The 26,082-nt window shown below is 40.2% G+C and overlaps 1 protein-coding gene across 1 annotated transcript in view; it reads left to right on the top strand.

Annotated features, from left to right (window-relative positions):
• The first annotated feature begins 857 nt into the window (after nt 1-857).
• Nucleotides 858-26,082, top strand: part of ME1 (malic enzyme 1) — a 154,595-nt gene continuing 129,370 nt past the window's right edge. Inside the window, exon 1 of the mRNA XM_059467795.1 lies at nt 858-1,046. Within this exon, the coding sequence (XP_059323778.1) occupies nt 942-1,046 (105 nt within the window). The 5' untranslated portion in view covers nt 858-941. The remainder of the gene's footprint in view (nt 1,047-26,082) is intronic.

The raw sequence follows: 26,082 nt of genomic DNA on the forward strand, positions 1-26,082 counted from the left end.
GCTGTGTAAATTCTCCAGCAGGACTATAGCATCCATATGGAAATTATTTTTGCTTACATACATGAATTTAGAGGAATAAAGCCACAGTGATACAGCACACAATGGGTTGTACACAAAGAATTTGAGACCACACTGAAAACAAACATCAGGGCTAGAAGTACAAACCAGCTAAGCACCTGCTCTGCCCCGGAGCCCTCCATCCTGACCAGGCATGACCCCGACCACCACAGCTGAGGCCAGCCCACAGCTAATTACATCAAACATGTGCTCCGGACTGTACGAAGCTATGCAGTCCGTCCCCTTCGGGAAAGATTGGATTTCATGGCCATTTAAATAGCAGAAGGAAAGTGAAACTTGAACGTGACTCAAGCGCGGAGGCCCGGCTCCTGCGTGAGGCCGCGCCGGGGGGGTCGGCGGGCTCCGGGCCGATGGGCTCCGGGCCGATGGGCTCCGGGCCGATGGGCTCCGGGCCGATGGGCTCCGGGCCGATGGGCTCCGGGCCGATGGGCTCCGGGCGCGGTTCTCGGCAGCCCCCGAGCCAAACTCGGCATGACGAGGCAGAGCCGCGCCTGCGAGCCCCCGCAGCAGGTGATCCCGGACCGGCCTCCTTCTGCGGGCGGCCCCTCCGCAGCGCTGGCAGGCAGCACAGCCTGCATCCCCGGCAACGCAGGGCAGGGCTGCCGGTCCGCGCCCGCGCTGCCCTTCGCACCTGGGCGGCCGCTGGGCTGCGCGCGGAGCCGCCGGTGACTCAGCGGCTCGCCGGTGACCCCCTCCCGCGGCGGCGGCGCCTCGCCACGGCTCTGCCCCCTCCCTCTCTCCCTCCCGCCCTCCGGTAGGATCATCCCACCCCGCCGGGCGGTCACCTCAGCAGGAGGAGCCGCCGCCACTTTGCCTCCGCTCCCGCAGCGACCTGACGGCAGTCAGCCCCGCCGCGCCGCACCATGCAAGCAGGGAAGGGAGACGAGAAGAGGCGGGACGCCGACCGGCCCCTGCAGCTCACCATGAAGAGGGGCTACGACGTGCTCCGCGACCCCCACCTCAACAAGGTAGGGGCGGGCGGGGCAGGTGCGCCGCTGGGCGAGGAGGGCGGCTACGAACGGGCGACGAACGGTCCTGCCGGCCGCTGCCCCGGGGCCGCCTCGGGCCGCCGCCACCTGTCACGGCGCAGCGGCCGCCGGGCCGGGGGCGGCGGGCGCGGGGCAGCCGCACTTCCTGCGGGCCCGGCGCCGCTTCCTCTTCCTCCGGGCGGCGGGGGGCGGCCGGTGCCCTGCCCGCCGCCTCCCCTGCGGGCCTGGGCCGCGGAGCCATCCCTCGGCAGCGCCCAGGGGAGAGGAGCTGCAGCAGCAGCACGGGGAGGAGGATGCTGCTGAAAGTTACGCCGTTCTGATGCGAGTTCCTGCTGCCCTGCTTCTGTTTTCCCGGTACCCTCCTTCTTTTCCAATCCTCTTCCCCACGGATGCCCCACCTCGTTTCCTGCTGGCAGAAGTGGCTCTTGGTGCTGTCCTGCGTTTTCTCCCCTGGCAGGGTGGAAAATGTGTTAATCGCAACTATTCCTCTTGGAGCTCTAAACTGCAACTGCAGTTTCCTCCCCGCTCTGCATCAGCTAATGCAGTCAGCTTTTCTGAGAGATGCCACAGCAAAACCTTTTTGACGCATTCCCAGTTTACTTAAGAATGGCAGTTCAGCTTCATCAAACTTTCTAAACGTATAAAACTAATCTGGGAAACATAAAGCTGAGCAGAGAAGTGTTTGCAGTACAGCCTTGATAAAGATGATGGAAAGTTCAAATAATAGAATAATTAAATTGGCATGACAAAATGAAAATTAGTTAAAGGTAGATAATAAACCACACCTAGCAAATGAAGCCTTTGTCAGACCCTTACCTCCAAATTTCACCTTGCACATTAACTGGAATGGTGCTCTGACTTGTACATCCGCATTGGAATGTATATACAGTCATTTTGCTTGTTGCCGAGTTGGATAAATTGTTGGACAAAAACTGTGTCTCTAGTTTTACTGGACAGGTTGACTCATCACTAAAAGCTCCATGTGTAAGTTAGATGAATAGTGCTTTTATTAGTCTTGGTGCTTGACTACAAAGTTTCCTTAGAGGCTGTCTTAAGTCTCTGAGAAGGTCTCCTGAGGTCAGGTTAAAAGAAAATTTACCAAAATATAAAACTCCCAAGAAGAAACCAAGGAGAGGCTGTTTTGCTTGGGGCTGTGTTTAAGCAGCTGTAGTATACATGGAAAAAGTGATTCAGCATAACAGGAAGGCCAACCCAACAGAAAACTCACCTTGTTTAGAGAAATAAAAAGGGGCCTGTTCTAAAATGCATTGACTGAAGGGCAGCCAGAGGCAGGCTCATGGCTATGCTCGTGCACCTTACATCTTGCCTCTGAACAGTGTACAGTAAGGATGGGTTGTCACAGATGAGATGCTAAAGAGGAAGGACATTGCTTGATTTTAATATACAGGAGAAAAGAGTTACAGAATATTCTGAGTTGGAAGAGACCCACAAGGATTATCAAGTCCAGCTCTTAAATGAATGGCCTGTGTGAAGATCAGACTGCCAGCCTTGGTGGGTTAGCACCATGCTCTTCCTGGGTTAGGTTTTATTCTTTTGTACTCTCTCAGCTGTGGTGTAGCACATGTGTACTGTAAAGCAGAGAATAGTTGTTTATTACCAGCCACATCCACCCAGTGAACAAAATTTGATGTTAGAAATGCTCAGCTGAAAAATCTGGTCTTTGTGCCTGTGAGAAGAGTCTGGTCCTGGTCTGGTAAATGATAGATAATCCCATTTTCTTACTGAGACAGGTGATGTTTTTGTGGGTGTAGATGTACTACACCCTAATGTATGTATGTACACCCTAATATGTATATATTTGATTCTGTGTAGGTGCACTAAATTCAGATATGTTGAGGACTGCCCACATGGTTGCCAGTTTAATAGCTTGTGGCCTGCCTGCACATGTGGGAGCTGCTACTCCCAGTTCACTTTCTATTATCAAGGTCATTAAACAAGCATCAGGTTGATGAGAATTCAATTTAAAGTTGATAAGATATCTCCTTTAATGATTCTAAAGTCCAGGGATTTCTTGTAGGCCTGCAAGGTGCCAGAACTTTTTGCTATCTTGGCCCTGTCAAGGAGTTGCCATTTCTTAGGATCAGCACTTTCTTTTGGGTATGGTGCCAGTTTTAAGAGGCCTATTTGAACTTGTGTGACAAAAGTAGACTGTAAGTACTGAATAGTGGTATCTAGCAGTGACTTGTAGAAAAGGAAGGCAGATGATGTTTTCAGAGTCTCTTAAGACAGATATCTTGGCAAACAGGTGAGACTGAATTGTTTTACCTGCTTACCAGCTTCAGCTTGCAAGCTTCAGTATGTACAAGCTTGGGGCCTATGTCCTCAAATAACACATTCCTTTTCTCAGACAAATTGAAAATTTTACATGGGACCATTCATACTTGAACATCTTTAAAAACAAATGTAAGAAGAAATAAGTGCTAGATTTAAAAAAAAAACAAACCCAATCAAAACAGAAAACCCAGTCCCCAAACCCTGTCTCCATTTAGGTGCTCCATTTAAGTGCCCCACTCATTCAACAATAAAACTGGATTTCTGCACACTTGTCCATTGCTTTTTATACTTAACCTTCCTGTCTTTTGAGAGAAAAGGATGTGTGAATGACAGGGTAAACACCCAAATTTCTTCTTTTCTGTTGGCTTCTACTTTCTACTTGCATGGCAAAATTGACTCCCTAGGCAATGCTATTCTTAAATCCTTAATGTTTGACTATGTTAGTAATTCACAAACGTGTCCAACCTTCAGTGCAAAAAAGTTCAATTAAAAATGTTTGGTAGTTTTGTGATTTATTTCCCGTCCCTTCCCTCCCCACCTCCTGTAAAGCATTTTGGGTTCCTGACTGGTTTGTGCCATCTCAGCAGCAGTGATACATCAAAAAAATGCAAAACAGTGGATTGTAACAGACTGAATTTAATTACTTGAGGATGTGTGTCCAAGTCTATGGACAATAATGGTAATTCAGTTTATTGTCTGAAATTTTAGGCTGCTAGTGTTTAAAAGTGTATTTAGAAACTTTCTGGTAATTATCTGTCTTTTTCCGTTAGGCAACCAAACACATTGTAAATAGCAATTACAAGGAAAACAAACACAGTTTCGCTTCTTTTCACTGAAATAGATTTGGCTGGGAGTTGTATGCTCTTTAAGCTGATGAGCTACAAAAGTGTGGAAGTAATTTGCTCTTTCCCTACTGTAAATCTCATTTATGCTTTGTTTACAGTTTTAAGGCATGCAAACAGTTTAACACTACAGTTTCATCTTTAATTTTTTACCTTTTAATATTTAAGCAAATCATATTTTCCTGTGAGCTGGTTATTTTCAGAATCTTGGTATGAAGATAGACAAACATGCATTTCACTACATAACTTTCCCAATAGCCTGTATTAGTTGCCAAGTGTAAACTCTTCCCTGACTGAGAAACTTTGCCATGGGAGAAATGCTTTGTTTCCAGGCTGCTTTTATATTCTTGCAGAGCAATGCAGTGAGCAGTAAACAAGTGACTCTATTAGATCTAAGTGCTGGAGGGCTCTTTCTCCTCCTCAGATACCTAATTTTAACTCCTCTACTGAGTGACTGCTGTTGTCATTGCTGAGTATAATGTGCTTGTAAACTGTTTTCTTTCTCTTTTTTCCTTTCTCTTTATTCAAGTTGCACTAAAGCACTGTAGAATTTCAGAACAGACTGTCTGATAAGGCTGCTGAATATCTGAGAGTACTCAGTGTCCATCCCACCTACAATTACATTGGTGTTTTACCCTTATGTCTCCCAGATGTGATGCCCCTGAACCTTAGCAGTTCTCACTAAGTGACATTCGTTGTTGGAGTTGTCAGTGCATTGGCTTACTGTGGGATTTACTACAGAAGGACCATACTGGAACAGAGCAAAGGTCCATTTTTTCCCACTGTCTTAATTCCTACAATGGCTCAACTGGAACCCTCAGGAGAGGCAGAAGAGTGAAAGTGCCTCTGGTGAATAATCAATTCCAGGCTGAGGGAATGAGCAGGTGATTAGAGGGTCATTAAGATATGAACATGTGTCTCTCCCATCAGTTTACATATGCTAGGTGTACTAATTTACTAGAAATCAAATGCAAACTTCTTAGAGAGACTCATGGACTTCTTGTTTTGCTCTACATTTCAGACAGTGGCATAAGAATGCTTGTGAAATACAGATAGATTTTGTTCTGTACACAACTAGTTGCTTCTCTAAAAGAAAATTTGGTTTTTATTGGGTGACATGTAAAAAGGGTTTTATGACTTTGACACTAGTGGGCAATCCTGCAACAGGTCTCAGGAAACCCAAACCTCAAAAAAAATTCAGAAGTATTCCAGGGAGATTTTCTCTGTCTGATAGGTAAAATAGAAGAAGCATTTAAGTACTTCCTTTAAATAAATCTATTATTTGTCAAATACCAAGCAATAGAAGACTATTTTTCTTTCCATAGACAGTGTTTGTATTTTCACATCTTAAACTTGTGTGTGCTTTGGGTGGGTCCTCTGGAGTGACCAATGCCCAATGAATGTTGCCATGGCCTTACCTAGAGATAGCTAGTCTGGAGGAAAGCTGATGACATTGGGGATGGAGGAGGAAAACACTTCTTTAAATTGCATATTAGAATTATCTGTAATTCATAATTAATTTGTAAGATAGATTTTCTGGAAATTACTTCATATTGCAAGGGATTATTTAACTTTAAATGGTAGTAGGTATCAGAGTACTTTTAAGATTAGAAGATTGTTAGTTCCATGTGAAAGTAAAGGTATAATCTGAGGAATTCTTTTTAGTATAGTTGCTGATCACTCTTACTCTACTCTGCTGATCTCTACTTCCTTTAACTTTTTGCCCTTTAAAACTTTGAAGTTTTTAAAAGTAGTAGTTCTTGGTTCTTATCCCTTTCAGATCACACAGCAGAGCAATTCTGATCTTGATAGGGATAATCACAGGATTTTTCAGGCCTTTGACAAGAGTATGTGGTATAGTGGATGTGCTAGCACAAAAGGTAAATAAATCTGGTCTTTGAAGCATTTTAGAGTGAACTCCTATCAATTTTGCCCATGTGTTTGACAAGCATTACATATTCTATCTCTTACTGGGATCTTTAACGCTAGTTGCTGTTCTGCGGAGCGACAACTTAAACCAGGAGGTTATTCAAGTGTGAGGTTGGCTCATGCAAGAACTGTTGGCTCTTTACCAATGAGGATCATAAGTTGCAGCTGGCAGAATGCAGCCACCTTGTGTGCTTGAGTTTTGGGCAAGGGTGTGAGCTTGATAGTGGCTCACTGGTGGGTACCTCAGGGCTGGCTGAGGAGGGTGTCACACTGGCAGTGTATTCCTCCTTTCTGTAAACACCTTGTTGAGGTGGGAGGGAGGAGTAGTCATGCAGGATGTCCTTTGTATGACTGCTTTTATTTTCAGTATGTGTGGAGGGGCTTTACAATTAAGTTCTGTGCTTTTTTCCCCCATTTCTTATTTTAAGGCAGGTTGTCCTGCATGCTGTTAATAAGGAGAAAGTCTTGGAAGAAGCAGAAAGTGTTTAAATCAGATTATTTTATCACTGTCTTTCTTCTATTTAATGTATACAGCTCTCAGTGTTTGTTGCCTCCAATACTTTGCTCCTGACCTAGTAGGTAAGTTGCTGTGGTTGGTGTTACATTCTTTTCTTCCTGTTGGCTTCCAGTTCTTTTCTTGCAGTTATGAAACAGAGTGCTGAGACAGCAAGTTGGGAACAAAGTTCTGTGACTTGAATTAAAAGCAAATAAAATGAAGGAGAAGAAGTTATGCAGTAAGCTAAAAAGCATTAATAGCAACTGAATAGTGGTGTAAGTTGTCACAGGAAGCTGAAACCTAGAACTGTTTTCCTGCAAATCTGCTTCAGGCATTAAAAACTATTTCAGTTGTGTAATTTTCTTGTGAACTTCAGTAGTTGAATACAAAATTGACCTTTTTACTTTTGATTGAGAAATCCTATGGCCATTGATTATAAATGCTATTTGAATAGAAATGTTAATCTTGGCACAGAGCACCTTGTAAGCAGGATTTCTGTATGTAAACTGAGTTAAATGTGCCTTTTGACAGGTTTTATAGAGATGCTGGCCAGAGTACTTGAGTGTTGTTTTTTAATCCTGCTTATGGATGCTGACAATAAATAGGAGTAGAGTTCACTGAAAAAATTTACTTCTGTCTAGGTAAAATAAACTGCAGAGAGTATCTTGGACTAGAGAGGTTCTTTTTTGCATTCTGCACTTTATATATCCAATTCTGCTGAATCATTGTCTTCTATTGAGCTGTTGCTGAAAAAACCAGAAGTTGTGGCCGTAGGAGGTACAAGGTTCCCTTCTCACATCCCTGCTTGCCTTGTGGAGGGGAGGAGGAAGAGAACTGTGTGTGACAGAATGTTTCTTATTAACCGATGCCCAGAGGTTAAAATGTGCCATCTTTGCTTTGTCATGCTTTCCTTCCTTGCCTGCTAGGTGGGCTGTGTATTTTATTTACTTGCTTCTGGCAGCTGTTGCCCCTGCCTGCAGGGGTTGATGCAGAGTTTCATGCCAAAGGTCTCCTTGCTCCAGGCTCTGGAGGTCTGAAAGAGAGTATTAATACCCTACAATTAGGTCCTTCATTAGGTTTTTACCAGTTTATAGATGAGAATTTTTAGTGGAACAGCTGTTTTGAAGAAGCTTCAAAAGGACCATTTAGTGGAGGACATGATCCTGGGGTTTCAGCTGCAGTAGCAAGTGGTTTGTCCCCCCTGCAAATCTGAAGAGCTCTTGTAAGGTGTCATTTGTGCTCCCCTGGATGGAGCAAGTGTATGGAGGTTGCCTGTGTGCTCTGTGGCCCATCATGGCTGGAAGACTAGCTTGGAAAGGGCAGAGAAGAACAGGAATAACACCTTCCTGACAGGTTTGTGTGCCTATCTAATGGGATTGGTTATACAATAATAGAGTTTGTTGGTAGTAGGCCATTAGTTAAGCTTTGTTTGAATGTTCTTGTCATTCATGGAGGTACATTCTCTGTACTTTGTGCCCAGGTCAGGCCTGGCCTGTGACTGGGAATAGTTTTACAGAAATTATCTCTACTGTCTGGTTTAACGTAACACCAAGGAGCTAAATCTGGTATAGGAAAAAGGCAATAGAATGTGAGTAGGATTAACAGTTTGTAATATATGGTAGCCAAAATTTTGTACAGGAAACTGCAGAAAACATGCCACAGCAACCATGTACCTACAAACTAGGATAGGTGGGACTTGGAACAAACTTTCCCATGGACAGGTAGAAGTACCAAGGCTATGCATTAAATTGCAGGAGACTGGGGAGAGGCTTTGGTGCTTCCAAGTGTTTTACCTGACGTAGGAATTCAAATATTTAAATTAACATGCTGATGGTTTCTCTTCAGAGGCAGAGGATGAATTTGGCTTGACACTAGAATGTTCTGCCATACCATTCAGGGAGAAGAGTGTCATCCACAGTCACCAGCACTGCTTTGTGGGAGGGCTTGCAGTCATGAGAAATCTGCATTATCCAAGTGATATATTAAGACGTGTTATTTATTGTTGGTGTCCTCTTCTCAAAACCTATGAAGTGACTTGTGGTTCTGGAATTGCAACTGTGCAAGCTCTCTGTGGATTGTGTTGTATGTCTGTTCAACTTAAAAAGAAAAATCTAAGTCATGGATGAAGTCAAGGAAGATAGGGGAAGCCATCTAATAGGTACTTTAAGAAATTGTCAAAATTAACTGAATAATTTTTATTACTGTTCACCCTATGCAGCCTTCATAGATTGAGCTGCTATGTCAGTCACTCTTTTCTTTGCCTTAACCTTTCTCCCCTCAGCAGCAAATTTATACCTTTAATAGAGAAGTAAATGATTGCTGTCAGGCATATTAGTAGTGAATCTCCATGAATTTACATTTTAGAAATATTTTTCTCTTTTTTTTCTTTTCTATTTCTAGAATGAAATTATATGCTTCCAGAGAAATAAAAAGTTGATGTGTAATTATGTAATTATGTGTTGGGTTATCATTATGATTAATTTTCTTGATTTCGTGACGTGCAGCATGATAGTAGGAATTTTAAGCTTGCCTCAAAGGACTGCCACTGTGACACACATTACAGATAGCTCCAGGAGCTGGGTCTGACAGGATCTCCCAGCCATAGAAAAGCTAAGGATTGGACCATTCTCACAAATAATCTCATTGCATTTATGAGGATGATAAATTTGTGTAGGAGGTATTAGGGAAAGACCTAAGAACCTGATCCTAATACCAGTTTTAATAGTGTAAGATGAGAGTAAATGAATGATAGAAGGATTCAAGAGAGGAAGCTGATGCAAAACTGCCATGAAATTATTAATGCATTCATCCTTAAAAATTACCCATTAAAAAACCAACTCATTGTCATCTGGAGGGTTTCAGCTCCTTTAACCTTCACAGATTGCTTATTTCCTGGCAGCCAGTGTAGAAAGAAATGTTGAAATATTCATAGTTTGCAAGCTAAGTGGCTTTGGCTGGTCTGACTAATTTGTTTAAAGTGATGAATCTTACAGTATCTCATGTTTAATTAAGATGACTTTAACAATCCAGATCTTTGGGTAATTTCAGTGATTAAAAATGCTGTGGAGAAAGCTAAGTTTGTTTCTGTTAAAAACAGATCTCTAATTTTGTCTGAGAATTATTTATGCATATTCCTTAGTATAGTTTATTTTAGCAGTTAATGAAAAATAACCCCTGCGTTGCATGCATAAGGAAACATGTTTTGGTCTTAAGCTTTGCTAATGTAATTTGTTGCATAATTCTGGAAGCAAAAATCCTGCCTCAGAAGAAGGAGGTCACGGGGCACCCTGGAGGCAGTCCTTACAGGCCACTGTGTACTTTCTGCTCAAATCAGTGTTTGTAATTTGCTTGAACACTGTTAGTGGCTATTCCCGTGTGAAACATGATTCTCTGAGCAGGACCTGAATTTGTTTACAATATAGAGGAAGCAGAGGAAGTGCTTTTTATATACATAAAGAACACATAGAACTGAAGGGAAAAAAGCTCTTATGATCCAATTGCTTCTGACTTTCAGCCAGAGATGTGGAAATATGTCAAGATGTAGTTGTCTGATGTGGGAGCTCAGAAAGCACATTCCTCAGTCCTAAGATAGAAGTGATGCATAGAGCAACCACGAATTTTATCATTGCATGTTTATGCTCAGGTTTTACTTACTTTGTTTGAGTAGCAGCTGTTACCCATTTCTGCCTTAGAATTTTTTTTTCTCTCAAAAAACAAAGTCTGATATTAAAACAAAATCACTGTTCTGCTTCTTCTTATCCCTCTTGTCATTAGAAGTTATTTGAAAAATTGGAAGCACCTTTGGTTCAATGTAACTTTGCTTAAATAGATACAGTCCTGAGTCTTCTGTTAGTATTTTTGATTCATCTGTCTTATTAATGAATTGTATTTATCTTTATTGGAACAGAGTAGGTGCTGTGAGACATGAAATAATTTCATATCCAGTTCAGACTGGATATCACAGTTTAGTTTTCTTCCTCTTGTCCCTTGTGAGTGATACCCTTTTAAGTTTTCTTTTGGCATGGAGTTTAGATAGTACTGCTCTGCATGAGAAGATCAAGAATTATTTTGAAATAATTCCTTTTTCCACAAAGGCGAAAATAATTCTGGCTTTTTAACGACCAAGAAAAAAAAAATCTTTGCCTTAAATCAGTCCTGGAAGGAAGCGCATAGTGGTGATTATGAAGCATGCTGTAACATTTACAGTACTGGTGTCCAGCTGACTTACTGGATTTCATCCTCCATGTACCTGACTTTACAAAGCAGATTTATGTGTGTGGGATGTATTTACGAAAGAGACAGTAAAGCCTCTTTACCTAAATAGTAAAAAAGAGTTCAATAGTTACAGATAAAAGTCAGAATAGAAGAACATAGTATTGTCCAACTAAAATAAATGAGTTTGCCAAAGCACTTAGCATTGGTTTGATTTGACTTGAATCTCTACTATTGAAAGGTAAATTTATCTGCTACGTTTTACCAAAAAATGGGAAAAAATGTGAACATTAATTTCAAAGTTTTGATTTTGTGCTGTAGCAGTTATTGGAGTAATTCCCTAAAGTCCTTTGTTTTGTGTAGCTTTGCCCAGGCATCAGCCAGTTTTAAAAGTTATGTCCTAGGAAGAAGGACTGGGGAAGAATGGAGAGCCTTCTTTCAGAGGATTGGGATTCATGCTCTTGGACCTTCTGCAGGAGTGAGATCTTGCAGCAGTTTTTTCTTATCTTTGTCCAGTCTTTTCAGTCTTCCTCAGATCATATGTTTTGGGTGACTGCCTGACATGTTAATTCCAAAGGTTTCTCTGAAATTCTTCTCTTGCTTTGGCTGGATCTCATGTGGGACAGTTGTCCTTTCAATTCTGAGACATCATCTCAGTATGTTTCAAGTTGCCTGTATCCCAGGAGTGTTTTGAAATTCAGTGATGCAAATTTGTAACTTACTATAGTCTTGGGAGAGCATAAAATCTGTGTGGTTTATCTGTTTTTGTGGTGTTGCCTTTCTTTTAGACAAGAGTTCATGACAGATTCTCTGAGGTTGAGGCTTACCAAGTGCATAGCTTTCTGTTAATGAAGTCTGGATAAAGCATTGCTCTTGTTCATGTAATAGAGGATTTGGCATCTGCCTGGTTTTTCAGGTCAGTCAAGGGTCAGGTAGAAAAATAGCTTGCTAATTCTGAGTTATGTTTTTGAATTCCAATAGAGCATGCAAATTCTTACATTTAGCACAATGCAGTGGTTGAACTAAAAGCATCTATTGTAGCTGGGGATAAATAAATAAATCTGGGTGAGTAAAGAGGTATCAGAAAAGATGTTTTTACTGTGTACTGTAGTACAAAGAGGGTTTGCAGCACTCATCCTCAGCAGCTGCTTGAAACTTTATCTAAGCTCAGAAAAAGTAGAGCATCTCACTTTGCATCTTACCTGGGGAAACATAACCAGTGTGGCTCTGTCTGGTAGCCACTCGCGTTTGCCGTAAGAGCAAAAGTGTTCCAGGTCAGGAGTCTGCATGAAACTGGAGCCTCTGAGCTCCTGCCAGGCTCTCTGGGGTACTGAGCTCTTGTGCTTGGAGCTTGGAGTACAGGGATAAACACCAAATAGGAAATAAAAAGTGAGTGCTTTCTTTTGAGGTATAATTCTTGGGAAAAGAAATATTTCTGTAGAATAAAGACACTCATCCTTCAAACTAACATTATTTCCTAAACTTCCTGAACTTTGTGTTGTTTATGGCAAGAAGTAGCTTTCTTTTGGTTTTATATTACCAAGTCCTCTAACTATTCTATAGTGAGGACTAGTGGTTAAAACACAGGCAAGAAGAACAGATGAATATAGGAAAGCATCATAGAGTTGTTATAGTGTACCACCAGCAATTTAAGCAGGGGGTGTGGCTGACACACACCCTTTCTGGGCTGCTTTGAAGTACACTTGACAAATCTTTAACAGCTTTCTTTGTCTTACTTCAGAACTATGTAATGCCTATGAGTACACACATTTTCCCCCCTTAATTACTGAGCTCTGCTTTATCAAGAGAGACAAAATATTGTAGTAGATTGGGCACTGGACTGGAAACTAGGTCATGCACTAAGAATATTAAATGATAGTCATTTAGTTTTCTCATCTGAATAGGCAAACAGCATTTGAGAAGTGTTCAGGATGAAGTACTTGGTCTTGTATAATTAGTCATTTTAGATAGTGTTTACATTGTCTTTATACTGCTATAATATAGTTTCTATGTACAGTTTCTTTCCTTGGTGGTGGAATCATCTTCTAGTAATCAGTCAGCAAGCTGATAGTTCCTTAAAAGTCATATCTAAGTGGACCCATGTTGAATCTGTATAGTCCTGACATATTTTATCCATGTCGTTTTACTTTCTGCTGTATTGCAATTAAAAGTAGAGAGGGTATTAATGGATATGCAGTCTCCTGAACATACAGTTTCCCAGATCCATGAAAATCCATTAGACAGGACTGCAAATCATGGCCCATACTGAAGGTTGTGGGGGTAAAATGAAGATCTAAATAGGCAGGAAGAACTCATCCATCTGTGTAGCTAAACCTGCACCTGGCTTCAGGCCATGCTGTGCCACATGCAGATTAGTTCCAATTAGTTGAATGGTAGCTGACCCTTGGCTGCCTCCTCTAAGCCTCCTGGTCCTGGGCAGCATCCAGGGTTGCCTCCCTTCCAGCTGAATGGGGAGAAGAGGTGAGAAAGTGTTCAGTATTTATCACCTGAATGCCTGGGGAAACTCAGGTCAATGCTTCCTGCAAGAAAAGGTATTTTAACCTCCAGCTAGGCACTGTTCAGTAGTTTTTAACTCAGTGAAACTTCACTTCTTTAAGAAGCTAGAATTCATGTCTCCAGGACTTAAATGCATGTCATGATGTGAATGCATGCTGACTTGCTAAGGGTATATTTAATTGTCTGGCCATTTTGCTAACTACTGAATAGGCAGAGGTGATACAAATCTGACACCCACTGTTTTCCCAAACTTAACAATTTAGATGTTGATTCCCTAGAGAAAATATCCTGCACAGAAATTGTGTATAAAGGCTGAATAAAACCACCTTGTATGCTGGAGCTGTTACTGTCAAAGATAACTTTTTAAATTTTTTTGGTTCTTTCCTAAAATATGCTAAAAGAAATACATGTATATGCCTTCTAATTAAAAGGAGCTGCATACATGTATATGCCTTCTAATTAAAAGGAGCTGCATTCATGTATGCTGCATGCATACATGAATTCTTATTATATTTTTGGAAATTACACTTCTGTAGTGTAAATACCCAGGAAAATAAGATTTTCTTTGAAAGATAACTCAATGCAGGTTTAACAGTTAGCAAAATGAATCTATTTGCACACCAAAATATGGAATAATATCCTAATCCTCTCCTATTTTGTAATTATTTCTTAATTCAAAGTGGATTCCTTTTTTCTGTTATGGGTTTCAGCAGTGACATGAAAGCCTACATGAGAAATTAATATCTGTGAATCTAATCCTGAAAATAATTATTTAAGTAGCTACAGAAAAGTAATGCTTGTCTGGCCGTGCTCCAACTTGCCAGCAGTGCAACTCTCAAAGTATACATGGTAAGCATTTTTTTTGTCCCTGAAAATACTTACATGCATCTATTTACTTAAATACAAAGAAATAATCTTTCAGCTACCATGAGGAAATGTGGCACATGCATAAAAGCCCCATTTATCTTGTACTGACCTGTTACTTACACTTCATTACCTTACACAGGCGAGGCTGCCATGTGGAGAACAGAGCAATAGGGCAGTATTAGACATACAGCTGTAGGGATCCAGAGCTGGATCTCTTGGTGAGTCTGCTCTGCATTCCCTCAACTTGTTATCCTCAGCAAATCTAATTAATAATAATAGTAAAATCCTCATTACTCTCATTTTGGTGCTGTGGGTGTTGTGCTAGCACTGTGAGAAATGCAGCTTAGGTTAAAAGATGGTACGATCAGGAATTTTTCCTACCTGTCCTGTCCTTTCTTCACATTATTTGTTGTTATAGGCAAATGGATTTTTGTTTCCAACACTAAATAAATGTTTGCAAGAGCAGAGCTTTTTTTGGTTGGAAACTTCTTTTGAGTCATAGCTTGAAGAGAGCCTCAGCCTCTCTAGATTGTGTTTGCTGCTGTTTGACTCTGCCTTGAAATGAGTATTTAAAGGAAAATGCATGTTAACCATTGAGTGGTTTTGTTAGATGTGGCATATGGGACTGCAGTATTTGAAATAAGCACAACAGCATGTCTTGGTTTTAAAATAATACCTTCTAAACAAAAGTACTCCCTCTCTTAGAGTTTTCCATGCTAAGGACCTTGCAAAGAGAGCATTTTTATGAACATTTTCCATTATTTAACTTACCCAGTTTAGTCAGTGCTCAGACATTTTATCTGTGTAGTAAGTTTTGCCAAAGCATGTTAGTTGAATTTTGGGGAAGTTTTTTGGGGTATATTTTATTGTGTATTGCACTGCTATTGGTCTGTCTCAATGAGACTTTGCAAGACTTTGTCCAAGGTTTATGAATTAGTTATTTTCTGTTGCTGAAAACTGTGGTGCTTCTTGAGATGATCCTTTTTTCTGTGAAGATTGTTGTCTGAATGCTGCTTAATGAAAGAAGGTTGTAATATCACAGGGAATGCGAGTGAAATGTTGCTCTTATAAAACCATTGTAAGTTTTATACAAGTGTACAAGTGTATACAAGTGTAAGTTTTATACAAGTGTGCGTGTATTACAAGTGTATACAGTGTATACAAGTGTAAGTTTTATACAAGTGTACTTGTATTACAAGTGTAATTTCTGTCAAAAGGGATGTCAGAAGTCCAACCTCCTACTCAAGGCAGGGTCAGATGTGGAGACAGGACAGGTTGCTCAGGGCTGTATCCTGTCAGGTCAGGAAAATCTCTCAGACAGAAACTGTACAGCTTCTCTGGGTAACCTATATATGTATTTGTACTCAGGAGGAATTTCTTTTTTCATTATATATAGTCTGAGCCTCTCTTTTATCTTATGCTTGTTGTCCCTTGTCCTTCTGCTGTGTGCTACTGTAGAGAGCCGGGATCTATTTTCTAGGTAGCCTCACCATAGGTGCTGGAAGGCTGCTCTTAGGTTCCTCCCAAAACATTCTTTTCCAGGCTAAAAAAGCTTAGTTCCATAACTGGGGATGTGCTTCAGCCCAAATCATCTTAGTGGCCCTTTACTGAACTTGCTCAGGTCTATCGATGTCTTTCCAATAATAGGGAGTCAGAGTTGGACTCTGCAGTCTAATGAGTGCCAAGTAAGCAGGATGATCATTTCCCTCAGCCCATGTCATGCCATACTGCTGCTGATACAGCCCAGGGTGCTATTGGCTGCCTTTGCCTGTGCACACCAGTGGCTCCTGCTCAGTTTGCTGCCCACCATGTCCTTTTTGACAGAGCCACTTCTTCCCAGCCAGTCAGTCTGTCGCCAGCCCGAATCATTGCAGCCTGTATTTACTTTCTGGATTGCAGCAATTTGCATTTGTCTTTGTTGAATTTCGTAATGTTCCTGTCAGCCCATTTCTCCTGGCTAAGTCCCTTTGGATGCCAGCCCTGCTCTTGGGTGTGTATATCCACAGCTGCCCCTGTTTGGTGCCACCTGCACACCTGGTGATTTTGTGCTCCACTGCCCTCTCCAGGTCATTGATAAAGATGTTAAACAGGATGGGTCCCGTTACAGACTCCTGCAGCACTCGTACTGGGAGGTGCAGTAGAACCCATTAACTGTTTCCTTCTTAGCCTCATCATCCAAGTGCAGCCTTTTACCCATCTGGTTGTCCACCCATCTACACTGTGATATCCCAACTTGGGTGCATGGATTTTTTTAGATCCAGTTATCAAAGCCTTGCTTAAAGTGACATAAATGGCATATTCTGTCTTTACTTGTCTGGAAGTGCAGTCATTTTGCCATAGAAGGTAATCAGGTTGATCAGGGATAATTTACCCTTGGCTTAAGTCCAGTCTGTGATTTCCTGCTTGCCTTTTTTCTGTTCACTTATGATCTAGAACTGTACTAGTTCATGGTCATTACACCTAAGGCTGGCATTGATTATTGTATCCCCAGTCAGGTCTTCCTAATTTGTGAAAAGCCAACCCAGTTTTGTATCACCCCTGACTAGGTCACCCAGAATCTCCTATATCATCTCTGACACTTTCCAGTAACCTCCTGGATTGTTTGTGTCTTGTCCTGTTCTAGCAGAAATGAAGGAGATTAAAGACTATCATAAGAACAGGTAACTGTGATCTAGAGACTTACCTTGTATGTACTCAAGGAACAAGAATAGTTAATCAGTCTGATATGGGATTACTGTTATTGCTACCTTCTGCAGTGAGAGATTTTAGTTACTTGGCTAAAAATTTATATTCCTCTTATAAAAACAGCAGCAGGAGGAAGAAGTGTTTGCATACATATTGCCTATGTGCATGACCTCTATGTCAAACTTGTACATTTTGTTGAATAGGTGTCTCTTAGCAGTATTGTGCAAGTTTTGGAATACTTTAAGAAAAGAGAAGTTATTGTGTTTCTGGTTCCCCTGCTGCTATTTGTGGAATTTTGAAAGTGTGGGGTTTTTTTAAATTTTTTTTTTTTTTGTGAGTATGTGATTTTGAAGTCAGCACTTCTGTAAAGGAAATACAGAGTAATTAGGGCAGCTCCTCTAGAAGCTGGGGAAATACTTAGTCCAGTAAACGTTCATTCTGTTTGTGTAAGTAGCTGTTGTGAGGGGAAGGTCTGTCAGAACCCTCTAGTTCTCATCCAGTCCTGCTCTTTCTGGCCTGAGAGGAGGCCCTCTGGGGCTGTTTCTGAAGCAAAGTTGTTCATAGTAATGTAAAGGAATTCTTCTAATAACTACTAAGTGAACAATCTCATCATCCCTAAGGAACTTAATTTCACAGATTGAGAGCCTTCTGGCTGGGTCTACAGGGCAACTAAGCTGTGATGATTTTATTTCTTTTATTTCCTATACCCTAGCTGTTTTTACTCTCTTCAGCTCATTTAGGTTTTGGTGCTCGCAAATTAAACTGCAAGCCACAGTCCAAGTGTGCTGCAGAGGAGACATAGAGGGAAGGTTTTAAAAGCCTCCACAGAAACTGTGTCAAGCTGTCTTTTGCTCCAGTTGAGTGAATTATTAAAGTAACTACTACCTCTGTTACTAAATAAAGTAATACAAAAGCTAGTAGTGGCAACTTGAAACTCTCATGGCTAGCAACCTACAGATAGGTTGCTATAGTTAAGAGTTGAAAGCGTGGTCTTGCTGTCATAACTGATTTCACTCAGTTGAAAAAGGGGATAATTGGTCTTGCTAGAATTCTGCCTGTTATATTTGGAATCTTTAGTTCTGTTTTTTCTGTGTATTTTCAGTTCACAGCTGTTCCCATGCCAAGTACCGTTCTTAAAGCTGTTTTACAGCTTTAGGTTTTGCTTGGATTCTCAGTGTTTTCTGGATGCCCTAATAGTAGCTTAGAAACTGAGACTCAGTCACAGAATAATGTGGGTTGAAAGGAGTCCTCTGGAGCTTATCTAGGGGTCAAAATAGGGACAGCTTCAAAAAACTTCAACATGTGTGAATGTAATGAAACCAGATCAGAAGGAGCCTGGTGGACCTATATCCTAGAGGAAAGAGGGATGCCTGTATACTTTTACCTTTGAGTCCCTTAAACAGCTTGTCCCACTGCACTGAAAGATTGCTGAATGTGCTGTCTACTTCAAAGGTGTAAAGCAACCCCCATGGCATTTAGTGGCCAACTGACCACCTTCCTTGTTGTGTTCTAAACCTTCAAACAAGCTGGAGCTCTACAGGCTCAGCAGTCTTGGTGACTAGAGAAGAAACTTGTCTGCTAGAGATTTGCTAACTATGGAGTTACAAGAGAGAGGGGTAAACTGTAAAGCCTGGCTGGCAATAAAGAAGACATATTGGGGCTGCACTTGACTTGATCAATGATAATAGAGTAGAAGTCACACAAAAAAAGAAGGCTTCATGAGTCAGAATCACCACTGATCAGGAACCTCTTCAGAGAGAAAGCCAAGATCTGTTGCTGTAGTTCCTCTTGGAGGTACAGCTGTTTTTTTCAATTTGCAGTTGTTCTGAGTCATGTGCAATTCTTATGACTGCACAACTCAGAATAATTTAATCATATTATTCTTGCTTATGTTAATGTGTCAGTGGAAATCTAACAAGTACGTAATAAAAAAGAATGTGACATTTTTCTTTATTCTGTTGGAGAGAAAAACATAACACGTGCTGTAGCCTGTGGTCATATTAGAATAGTTTCCATACCACTCTCTTACATCTTAAATAAAGTTATGTGCTCACATGTATACATTTGCAACCAGTATGCAAGTAGTAAATGCTGTGGTTGATAGCCTGTATTTTCAGTAGGAAATGGCATAGGTCTGTAGAACAGACACCCACAATATATGATGTTAAGGATTTTTAATGAGATTTTGAGGCTTGGAGCTATTAAAAATTGTTTCATTTTTTTTGTTGTTTTGTTTCCTTTGGTAGTGAGCAGAATAATTGTGGTGATTTTGTGTTTGGTTGGTTTGGGGTTTTTTTGTACTTTAGAGCTAACTGCAATCTGATCCCATGAACTGAACATCTACTTACAGTTCAGACATATTAGATGAACTCCTGAAACCTATTTTTAACTACTTTCTATCCAGAAAGAATTGACTTCAAGTGCTACAAGACTATTCCACAACATGAGTGAAATATAGTGAGTGGTGACAGCCAGGAAATTTGATTCTAAAGACTGCCTCCAGTTCAAGCAAAATACCTAATGTGCGTGTACCTAATATGTATCATTAGGAAATAAGGGATTCAAAGCCTTTAGTTGTCAGGGTTTAGGCAATCCTGTAGGCCCCAACATGTTTTAGTGCAGTAAAAATGTTTCATTGTATGTTTTAAATTTACACAGATGTATGCTGTGGCTTAAATTCATGCAAGAGAGGACAATAACTTTTATACAAATTTCACTTTGATCAGATGCATTTTATAATTTTTCTGGTGCTTAAAGTTAGTGCTGATATACTGTGGTTTGTTTCTGCTTGAGCAATCATCCTCCTCATAACAAGCAAGTGAGAGAATTTCACCTGTAATGAGATCTGTGAGATTTGACATGCACCAAAATGCAGGCAGCGCTTTCCTGGGAGTGTCCTGTCATTTCTCTTCGAAGCTGTCATCTGCCTCAGCTGAGTGAGTTGCTGAAACTACCAAAGGCAACTTAAAATACTTACTGCTGGCTTGCTACCTACAGATAATTTGCTGTACGTGATTTGTTAGAATGTAACGATGAAATAGTGAAAAGATTGACATGTAGACCTGCCTATGTACAACATGCTCTTGCTTTTTTCCACTTATACATAGTGAAAACCTTCTCACTTAGGAGCAGTGCTTGCTCTGTGTGAATATAACATAGTGTCTCTGAGGTAGATGATGTTAATATTTCTGCTGTGCTTACTTTAACTGGTTTTCTAAAAATTGGGTGGGGTCCAATGTCCATAGCTGCCAGTAACATATGCATGTGGTGACATACAGTGATCAAACCAAGTGCTCAAATTCCTGCATCTCTTACCACTGCTGGATGGCTATTGCTATCTTCCTGTCTAATGTCTTGATAAAGTACTATTTCATAGGAGCCATTAAAAAGAATTAAATAGCTAACGGCCTTGATGCTGTTAAGCTGATGGAATAATGTTATAAAGCCTGACTTACAATTGCTTAGTGCCAGTTCAAATACAAACTGTTGCATCTGATCTAGGTTTCAGTGGGTGAGAAAGGCTGCTCTATCTGCCTGACCCATTGCTGACCCACTGCCAGGATCCTAATTGATCAGCAACGCCTCATGCTGGCAGGAACATACAGCATTTAAATTCTCAAACTCTCATGTTTTTGAAAAAAATGTGTAGGCCCTCCATTAATATATTTTTCTGCATATTTATTCAGGCACAAACCCCATAAAACAAATTAATAAAGGGATCTTAGAGCTTGTTTTACCAAAATGTGGAATTGAAGAACAGAATAAAGAACCAGCTTTTTAGGTAAACCGTGTTCTGACAGCTGTAAGACCATCTGCAGGCCAGCTTTCCCATGAATTCTCATAGTATGGGAAAGAACATACAACAGTGTTTATATTCAGTAGTATTGGTGATGTATCCTCTGATTTTTATTTTGGTTCAGTGCTGTGTGTATACCCAGGAAAAAACTTCCTAGAGTTAAAAAGTCCTGTAATAGAATGATCACCTGGAAAATTGTTTTTACACAGTTCTGTAAATCTTTCTGATGGTTAGATACTAATCCTTGACAAAATGTAAAACATTCATTTATAGGACATAGAGCAGGTCTGGATAGGGGTTTTGAAAACCAAGGCAGAATACAAATTGTGTACTTCAGCATTTTTAAGTGCTCCAGCCTGAAAGGTTTCCAGAATATTTTTTTTAGTTGTCAGAGTAGTTAGGTGTTTTCTTGTATTTCTAGAAGAGAAAGCTGGTAAAGTCCATGCAAGAATCACCTCATTCAAGGGGCTGGAACACTTCAGGTTGTGTAAGTGTGTTCTACTGGGAAAGTGTCCTGACTGGTGTTCCATTTCCCCTTCTCTGCTTCAAGAAATGACATGTGACATTGCTATCAGCTCTCCCTTAAGCAAAGAGAATAATAACACTCTTAATTTCAGACATGGTACTGCATTAACCAGGGTTATATATTACTTTTCATTTCATTTGGTTACAAATGTGTGACCAGATTGAAGCAGTTTTTTTGTGAGTGTATGTGTTTAAAGGGTGGTTCACACAGGCTATTGAGCAGAAACAAGATACAGACCAAAAATTATTCAACGAGACTTGCTTTGTTTTTTATGGCAGTGATGTGAAGAGCTCTGAAAGGTTTTCTTGGGGAGGGATGGGCAGTGATTTTGTGGAGGGCTGAGCAGAGGCTCTGCTGAAGCAGCTGTGTCAGTAGAGCCCTCTCATGGAGGTGGGGTGTGTGCCTTGCAGAGGGAAATGTTTTGTCAGCGTAGCTTTGCTGCTGTCTTAGACAACAGGAACTGATCTTCCAAAAGCATTCTTCTGTTGCCACATCCAGCAGGGCTGTTGCTCATGGAACTGCTTGGCTGGAGGTTGGGATTCCCTCTGTGTGACCCGGCCTGGCACAGCGACTGTGCTGGGGCTGTGTTGGACAAGAGCAGACACAGAGCTCTGCTGGGGCTTGGGGCCTGCACCATCCCTGAGAGAGGCAGCTCGCTCTCTCTCCCTCCCTGCCCTGCCCTTTGCTGACACGTCTTACCCTCTGTAGTGTTTAAAAAAATAGTATTCTGAATTACTTTTCTGTATGCAGATGAAAATGATCTTTTCTAGAATTTTACCTTAAAATATGTTAATCCATTAACTGATACTGTGGGGAATTATTGTTGAACTGTGATGATTGGAGCTGTTTAACAATACAGTATTGGTAGGTTTGGTAATCCTCTCAGAATCAGTGTACTTTAATGTTTCTGCAGTGTCCACTGGCCTTTTTGTTTGTTTCTTTTTTCATTTACAACTCTTCAGGGCTCAAAATTGACATAAAAAATCCCTCAGCAATGTCATTTTTTTACAATGTCAGACTATAGATTTTTTTTCTACTTTTTCAAATAATGTGAGTAAACACAATGTAAATACCGAGGAAAAAAAAAATTGTCTGTCTAATTATCTAAGAACAATGATGAAACAAAGAATCATGTTGTGGCTATAAATATTTCTATGATCTAACTTAGAAGTGATATTAATTATAATTAGGACAGTACAAAGAACACAGTATTTGTATCTTTCAGCCATTAGTAATTTACATTAATTTACATTAAACTATAGCATGATATTGTTAATTGGAGGAAATGAGGTTAGATTAATTTTCCCACTTTTCATAATCCCAAATAAAAGTTTCTTACGGAAGACCAGTAGATGATGCTACAAAAATTTTCCTCAAAATTGAAGTTTGATTCAAATAAACATAGTAAAGCTGCTAGTAATTATCAGATATTTATTATGCTTCCTTTGGTTGCAGAGTATTCATCTGTTGAACAGAGAAACAAATTATCTGCTATATTCTTCCCAGAAAAAGATGAAGAAGAGGTTTCTTAGAACCTCTTAGTTATTTTCTAAAATAAAAATGTGAAAATAAACACTTAAAAGTATCTTAAAAGATGGTTTTGCAACTTTTTTTTCATTTTTTAAGAATTATTGAAAACTTATCCTTTCAGTTTCTAAAAACCTGAATTTAGAAACAAAATACAAATCCAAATCCAAACAAACCCCACAATCCAGAAAATCCTGTCAAGGACCACAGGGGAATAGAGGCTGAAGGAAGGCCAGCCACACCCAGGGAAGATAAGGAAAGAACACATATCTCAATGATATGAGAAAAGCCTTCAAAGAGAAAGTTAAAATTCACATGGGTATCACAGAAATTACACATGGCTCATCTTAAATTTTACTTGTATGAGAGGAAACTTGGGAGCAATGTTGAGAACTGCACAGTTCAGACCACTACTTTTATGCTCTAGTTATGATTTCTGTTCCACTGGGAAGTAGAGCAAAGTTGTTATTTCAGATAATGAAATACTGTGGTTGAAGCATAATGGGCTGAACAATTTAGCATCTGTATGATGAGCTGTGTAATGAGAGAGACTGCACTATCTGCAAGCCTGAGGACTGCACATGTTATAAGGCAGGCTGCTTTTGGAGTGACCTAGAAATGATGGAAAAATGGGCTGACAGGAATGTCATGAATTTAGACAGAGGCAGATGAGCAGCCCAGCAGTTAGAATGGAATAACTCTGTGCAAGAGAACAAGCTTGGAAAGGAGTGGAAATAAGGCCTGTAGGAAGAGACCTGAGTGACCTGGTGACACAGTGGAAGAGTCAGAGGCCAGGAAGACAAGTTTTGAGTATGGGAAATTTGAAATAGTTCTGAGGAAAAATAGAAGGAAAAATTGAGGACAGTCAAGTGCAGTAGGAGGCTGCTTAGAGAGAAGTGGAATCTCCATCCTTGGAGAGAGTCAGTACTCACCTGGAGATGACCTAGAGCATCCTGGCCCAGCTGGACCTGCTCTGGTAGGGCTGGACCAGTGGACCTCCTTAAGGCCCTTCCAAGCTGCATGATTCTCTTGTATTTGTGACTGTCATGAACTCTGTGCATATAATAATGCTTTGGACTTCATGGACAACTACATTATAAACATTTGTTCTCTTAAATTTATGTCCAGTTGTTAACTGGTTTTCTCTATTTTTAAAAAAGACTTTGTTCACATTGATTCATAGGAGTGACATCTGGCTTCTAGGGAGCAATGAAAGCTAATATAAATGGGTAAGGATGGTTCAGATGAGTTAAGTATGCAATGGTTTTATGGGTTATGTGGGACTGTGAATTATCTGGTTAAAGGCAGAATTTCACTTTGATACAGCCAAAGTGCCAAATATGTGCATGTTAGGTGCTACTAAAAGATATCAACCCAAGAAATCCCATTATTTCTTATCTGTTGTTCTGCTTTTTATTTCTCAACCCAACAGGGACTTGGGTAAAGTCTTGTCATCTGTGGTTTTATATCTCTCATGGACATTCTATCAACTTAAGGGCAAAATTTTTTTCTAAATCAAATACTTTAGATGTAAAGTTTGTGATTGCTTTAATGGGGACTTTAGCTGCCAGGAAAATATTAAGTGATGTGTAAGTTCATTACATCAACAAAGTAATAACTAAAACAGGTTTTTTTTGAGTGCTCTTATCAAAGAGCAGTTTGGGAATTTTTCAGTTAATATACATCTGCCCCTAAAAACAAGCCTATGTAGGGCATCTGAATTGCAGCCCCTTAAAACTCTCTGATGTTGGCATGACTTTTTTCCTATCTAACTTTGGAGAAAGCTCATGATATATTTTAATGGTTACCTCTCTTTAGAAGGAAAAAAAAGTAAATTTAAAAACAAATCAAACAATAGGAAGCAGTCTAGACCTGCTCCCTCTCCAGTGATAATTATCTATCAAATAGTGCTAACCTGAGCAGATATTTTCAATTTCTGGTCAGCTGTTTCAGAGCCCAACATGTGGTTGGATTTGTGGAGAGATGATGGAGGAAGAAGAAGACATATAGTGATATGTTTTCTTTTACTTGGATTTTATTCAAGCTGCCTGCAGTATTATTTATGAATGTTACAATTTCTTTATTAAATAATCCACCCCTGAAATCAGACCATACACCTAAAATCAGTACAAATGCTTGGAAAGCTTATGGAATGCAAAGAGCAGGAAGAAATTAGTGTTGTTTTGTAAACAGAATAAGCAATGGTGATTTTTGTAATATTGTGCATTTGTCTGAAGTGAGTGAGAACATATGTAATGATCTAGATAAGTTTTGTGTTAATGGGTTAGAAGGTATGCTGAATCTCTGGAATTTTACTGTGGACTTACGCCAGTGCTGTCTATTTTGAAACAAATAAACAAGCAAATGTGTTTTATTTCTGGAGGTTTCTGAATTTCCTGTAATGTAAAATTCCTCTTGGAAGGAGGTGAGTTGACTGGTTTTTGGTTTTGAACAGGCAGATTTCTTTAACAGTGTAACTGATAGCAAAGAATGAGAAGGCATTCAAACTTGACATAGTTGTTAGTACAAGATCTACTGATCTGCAGAGCTGCCTGAGCCCAGCCAAGAGGTTCTCCTGACCTACTTTTAGGTAACAAACTTGGCTATCGCTGACACTTGAGAAATGACAAACATTAAATCCCATATTATCATAGGTAGCAACCCAAACTAAAAACTTTGAGACTTAATTACTTTTACTTTAAAATCATGTTTTTCTTCTGTGGTTTGTGCCAGATGATGTTTCTTTGGCAAATTGTGTAATCTATGGAGGAAGTTACCTAGTTTTTCAAGAATATGTCTGTATATGTAACAGAATAAATGTGGATTCTGGACACATACAATCAGAATTTTCTAATTATCTGTGTTTATTTGAGTCACATATATACCTTTCCCAACCTGTATCCCTACTTTAGAGTGTAAAAGGTTAGAAATCTCTGAATGTCTCTCAGTTCATTCTCCCACATGTGGAATAAATTAAGAGTATCTAGTAGAAGGATTTTTAATGTTTTCTATAGTGCTGCTAATGATTGACTAGTTTAAGCTCTTAAACAAAAGCATTCATTTTACAGAAGACTAATAAATAGTTCTGGTTCAACACAGTAATTTAAAGATTTCAGCTTTAAAAATTTGCCAAACTGGGAGATGCTTTCCCCATTGATGATGTGTTTTGGGTACCTGCTTTGTTTGAGGGACCCTCATATTCCCCTCTAACTTGTGTGATTTGTAATTCCCGCTGAAGGCTGGCTGGGGTTCTGGATTCATCCTTGTGAGCTTCCAGTGGGATAATGCTGCCCACCCCTGCCAGGGAAAAGAAATGTTGCCTT

Source organism: Ammospiza nelsoni, chromosome 3 (assembly GCF_027579445.1).
Source record: "Ammospiza nelsoni isolate bAmmNel1 chromosome 3, bAmmNel1.pri, whole genome shotgun sequence".
Lineage (NCBI taxonomy): Eukaryota > Metazoa > Chordata > Aves > Passeriformes > Passerellidae > Ammospiza > Ammospiza nelsoni.